This window comes from Mandrillus leucophaeus, unplaced genomic scaffold (assembly GCF_000951045.1).
Source record: "Mandrillus leucophaeus isolate KB7577 unplaced genomic scaffold, Mleu.le_1.0 Scaffold130, whole genome shotgun sequence".
NCBI classification, from domain to species: Eukaryota; Metazoa; Chordata; class Mammalia; order Primates; family Cercopithecidae; genus Mandrillus; species Mandrillus leucophaeus.
This window is the reverse complement of record NW_012101255.1, coordinates 1,462,947-1,468,490: the sequence shown is the minus strand read 5'-3', so window position 1 is coordinate 1,468,490 and position 5,544 is coordinate 1,462,947. Positions and strand designations below refer to the sequence as shown.

At 36.1% G+C, this 5,544-nt stretch overlaps 1 protein-coding gene across 2 annotated transcripts in view; it reads left to right on the top strand.

The window, feature by feature from the left end:
* Window positions 1-347: 347 nt before the first annotated feature.
* AADAC (arylacetamide deacetylase) overlaps window positions 348-5,544 on the top strand; it is a 28,893-nt gene continuing 23,696 nt past the window's right edge. Inside the window, exons 1-3 of one of the 2 annotated variants that reach the window (XM_011972747.1) lie at window positions 348-369; window positions 487-648; window positions 3,763-3,985. In XM_011972747.1, coding sequence (XP_011828137.1) covers window positions 511-648; window positions 3,763-3,985 — 361 coding nt within the window. In that variant the 5' untranslated portion in view covers window positions 348-369; window positions 487-510. The other variant, XM_011972746.1, reaches the window with a different exon arrangement.

Here is a 5,544-nt window from a genome sequence, read left to right as displayed (position 1 = left end):
ATACATATTTACATATATATGTATATACACATATGTACGTATAATGTGTATATACATATATATGTATGTATATGTACATATATATGTGTGTGTGTATATATATAATTTGTTTTTTCCATGATAAGCTATTTTAAAACAAAGATGCTGAATTCAGTATGTTTTCTATGGATAATTTTGTTAGAGTTAAAGAATTTTTTCCCAAGTTATTACTCAATACATGCTGTTTATTGGAATACAAATAACACTATGATCATTGACAAACTTTGCCCTAGTTTCCTGTTACTCATTAAACCTTGAAGTTGCACTTAACACAAGTGTATCTGGATAACAGATAAAATTTTGACCTTATTATGCCAACCCTTAAACTAAGTGAGCAACTCTATATTCAGAAGAGCAAGATAAAGCTTTTGGGTGGAGCTGAAGCACACTACTTATTAAAGTACACTATTCAGACACATCATGTAAGTTTACTTTCTGTGTTTCTAGAGACCAAGAAGCAGGACGTACACCATGGGAAGAAAATCACTGTACCTTCTGATTGGGGGGATCCTCATAGCATATTATATTTATACGCCTCTCTCAGATAACATTGAGGAGCCATGGAGATTGATGTGGATAAACGCGCATCTGAAAACTATAGAAAATTTGGTAAGTTTGGAATTTTATGAATTCAGATGTGCATACACCACGAACTGACCCAGAGAATTAAGTTTTTCAAGATTCTATTCTTTTGATTTTTTGACTTATTCATCTTTTAAAATAAATCCTGTGGCCTCTGACAATATATTACATAGAAACGTCGTTTGTTTTCTGTCTCATGTATTGGAATCATGTTAAAAAGCTATCAAGAACAGCAAGCAAGGAGTCATTTGAATAGGTTTTACTAAAAAGTACTTTGTTTAGGTAGCTTTAATGTCACGATAGTGGCTCTCCTTTGAATTATTATCTTAGGTATGGTTTGTTACCTAAATTTTATACTCAAATTAGAGATCATCTGATTATGCAGCACTGTGTTGGTTATAGATTTTTATGCATTTATCTTTAGAATTCAGAATATAGACTAAGGACACGTAAATAAGTTCTCAAGAAAAGATTCAATAGGCAGGCTGGTTGGCACATGCCTAGGATTAACCACGAGAGGCACAATATGCATAAATGAGAAGGGGAGGGAGACCTCGGTGTCCTGGCAACTGGCTGCTTGCCAGGGCAGCTTGAATGCTGGCAAATTAAAAAGGTATAGCTCTCTCTGGATCCTTGAGGATATTTTACTATTACTTCTTTGGTTACTTTATTATCTTCATTAAAAAAAAAATCTCTTTTCAGAACTTAAACCAAATGAATGTTGTAACTCCTGGATTAATCTTTTACTTTGCATTTATTCAACAATTCAACTCTGTCAAATCCTATTAGGCAAACAAGTGGTCTGTCCCCACACAGTTGACATTCTAGTGGTGGAGAAAAAAAATAAATTAGAATGAAATGAATAAATGATTTTAATTCATGAGAAGTACCTTGAAGGAGGTAAGATGGAAAAAAAGAGTAATTTGGGCAGAAGGCAAGAGTGGGATACTGTATGTATGGCAAGAAAAAGCCATTCTGAAGAGGAAACATCTACTTAGGGACCAGAAGAATGAAAAGAAACCAACCATTCCAAGTGCTAAGACAAATGTTTTCCAGCAGAGACAGCAGCAAGTACAAAAACCCCAGCTACAGAACATTGACAAGTCTAAGAAATCATATGAAACATTTGGGTTTAATGGGGAAATTGTTGCAATTAGTTTGGAGAGGTTAGAAGTCACATCATACAGTGCTTTGTTGGCGCTGGTAGTAAGTTTTGATTTAATTCTGTATATGATGCAGAACTATTAAAGAGCTTTAAGAAAGGGACACATTTTTTTTCCTCATATTTGCTGTCTGTGCTACAATATGTGAGAGGTCTTTGATTTTTTTTCTTGGAGTCTTTATATGAATTTTTTATTTATTTAAGCAATTATATATATATTCTTATCTGCTAGCCTTTTAATTCATTCATTCATTAATTTACTTACATTCTGCTCACAATTTATGAAAGTAACATATTTTCAGAGCTCTCAGTAGATACACTTTTTAAAGGTTGTTTTAATGCTTTTTCTTATTCCTGAATTATCTGCTTGTTTGTTTGCTTGCTTTTTTGTGGTCAATTATGCTCCTGGTTTGTCCCTTTTTTCCTGATTAGTGTTGCTGGCTTCTCTGAAATGTCTGGCAATCTTTGAGTGTTCAAACCCTTTATTAAATGTTTACATTATGAACATTACATCAAGAATCAAACTACTAGATTGAGAATCCTGGTAAATATCATTTACTAGCTGTGTAGGCATAGACGACATATTTAACCTTCCCGGGCTCACTTTCCTCTTATCTGACATGGATATGAAAATGTTATCTTCCTCCCATATAAGCAAGTTGTTAATATTACTGAGATGACAACAATAGAGTGCTCAGAACACTGACTCATTCTACAGTGAAAGGATGGGCTGCAGGCAGGCAAGCTGCCCTCCCTTTTTCTCCCACTCATTCCTTCCCTCCCAACCCTGACTCTCAGCTCCTACGTACAACCAGATGCATAGCCACACCTCACTGCACTTCCCTATTTCTAAACTAAACCAGTTCCTCGACCTGCCAGGGTTTTTCCTTTTCTTACTTGGTTAGCAAAAGACTTAGGAAAAGGTATTTATTTCAAGTCTCAGATAAAATTGCTTTTCCAGTTGCTACTCCCAGGTAGCTTTTTGTAATTGCCTGCTGTTTGCTCCCAAAGTACCTTGTACAGAGCTCTGTAATATATTTACATTGTTTTGTAACCATTTATTTATCTGTCTTTCACACTTAACTCTGAGATGCTTGAGAAGAGCATTTGTCTGGTTCATCTCTGAAACCCTAAAGCTTGGTAGAGAACCTGACACATTTTAGTGAAATAGGAACTAAATCAGTAGCAGAGGTCAATATGAAACTTCATCTTTGCCCTCTGAAGGTTGCTGAAAGTCAACTGACAGGTCTGGTTAATAGGAGAAAAAGGCATATACATTTTTTAGCATACATAATAGACTTACAATATATAAAATCTCAAAGAAATGGCCAGATGGTTGACTTTTTTTTTTTTTTTTTTTTTTTTTTTTTTTTTTTTTGCTATCTTGAGGTTACAGAAAAAATGATGGCTTGGCCAAAAAATGTTATGGTGGCAAGACAGGTTATGGGAAGAAGAGAAGAGGAGATATGGTTAGTAAAAGTGGTCTTGTTAGGTACATGGATCCTCATAGGTAGTAGCCCTCAGAGAGAATAGATGGTAAAAATTTCTTTCAGACCTTTAAAGGTGTCAGATTCTCAGTAGATTTTTCCTAAATCTGGACAAATGAAGGCTCTCAGAGAAAGCCTGCATTAATGCAGATTTTCTCTGCAGATGCAAATCACCTTCACAAAAGAAAAGCTTTCCAGCTATTCTTGTATTTCCAGCCCTTCTGAAAAGCCACCTTGCAATATGTCAAGGAGATATATTTTGGGATGAAATATTTTTATTTCCTTCACAGTATACTCCCTCTTTTTTAAGAACCACCCTAGGCATCACCTTCGAATTTCTGGTTTCTTTTAAAAGGACCAAACAAGATTCATGCATGAAAATTTAGTTCATTCCATTTGAGTTTATTAAGGATTAATGTGTACCTGTGAGTCCATAGATCTCTTTGCCTCTTGATACTTGAATTTTAAGATGTTTTTGAATTTCATTTTTAGGCTACATTTGTGGAGCTGCTGGGACTTCACCACATTATGGATTCTTTGAAGGTTGCCTGGAGCTTTTATGAAGTCCCACCAACCTCAGATGAAAATGTCACTGTGACTGAGACAAAATTCAACAACATTCTTGTTCGAGTATATGTGCCAAAGAGAAAGTCTGAAGTACTAAGAAGGGGGTTGTTTTATATCCATGGTGGAGGCTGGTGCATGGGAAGTGCTGGTAAGTGAATGCTTTGAAAAATCTCTGTCACTGAAGTAGTTCGCAAACATTTTACTAAGTCTTCAGTAGGTATACATGCCCTTTGGCATGGACATTAATGCCTGTTTTATCTTTTCGTACTTTGTTCTGATGGCAAAGTTTTACTTTTCCTTGAATCTTTATATCACTCTTTTCCGCATATGCATTTCCTCATCAACCCAGGTAGAGGTGAGAAGACACTTTTTTTTTCTATTTATTGCAATTATAAGAAAGCCGTGTTATTTCTATCATTCTCCACTTGATGTTACAGAACCATTTAATGTTTTCATCCATGTACTCATATGTACTATATGCCTGGTAATATTTTGAGATCTTTGAATATATTTTTGAATAGACAAAATTTCCTCACACCTGTAATCCCAGCACTTTGGGAGGCCAAGGCGAGTGGATTACTTGAGATCAGGAGTTTGAGACCAGTCTGGCCAACATGGTGAAACCCCATGTCTAATAAAAAAATACAAAAATTAGCCGGGCATGGTAGCAGGTGCATGTTATCCCAGCTACTTGGGAGGCTGAGGCAGGATAATCTCTTGAACCCAGGAGGTGGAGGTCGCAGTGAGCCAAGATCGCACCATTGCACTCCAGCCTGGGCAACAGAGCAAGACTCTGCCTCAAATTAATAATAATAATAATAATAATAATAATAATAATTCCTGTCTTCCTGTCTTCTTGGAGCTTACATTCTAATGGAGACAATCTTTAATCAATTGATAAATAACTAAAGAATGCAGTGTGTTTTAAAGTGATAAATGTAGGATATAATAGGCCAGAATGTTAGAAAAAAAACCTTAGACAAATTGGCACCATCCCAAACCAGAATAGGTTCAGAGAGTCTCCAGAGCTGCCTCATGGTTGAAGAAGAGTTACGAACAGAAAAAGGAAAGTGACATTTAGAAAACAGAAGTGAGGTACAGAAATAGGCGGATTGGTTACAGCTCAGCGTTTGTCTTATTTGAAACTGATTTGACAGGTTGGTTACCTTTGGCTGAAACTCAGTGATTGGGACAAGAGTAGGTTACACACCCAATTAAGTTACAACTCACTATGTATCGAGAAACCTTTAAACTATGGAAAGAGGCAACTGTAGGCTAAACTTAGTTTATTTGGCAAGAGTAATCAAGATTGGGTGTGAAGGTTGTATATTTCTTGATGTATAGAATTACAGCAGAAAGAGAAAAACGTTTAGAAGTGGAAGCACTGGGATAAAAGTCCCAATTGTGTGAGAAAATCACCTAACCCACCTGAGCTCTAGGGCTCTTGATATTTATCTGTTTACCTCCAATGAATACAGTATAGATTAACTGGAGGAGTGAAGATTGGACTGGGCTTACTAAGTTAAGAACTCTGAACTCTAGAGAGGAAGAATGAATTAGTCTGAAAAGAAAATGTTACAAGCTTGAAATTAAGCAGATTTGTCCATTGATGTGGGAAGTTAGATGAAAAAAAGACAGAAAAAAAAGAGAGAGAGACCTGAATGAGTGCCTAGTTTCTGACACGCTGACTGGGAGGGTGAGGACAGA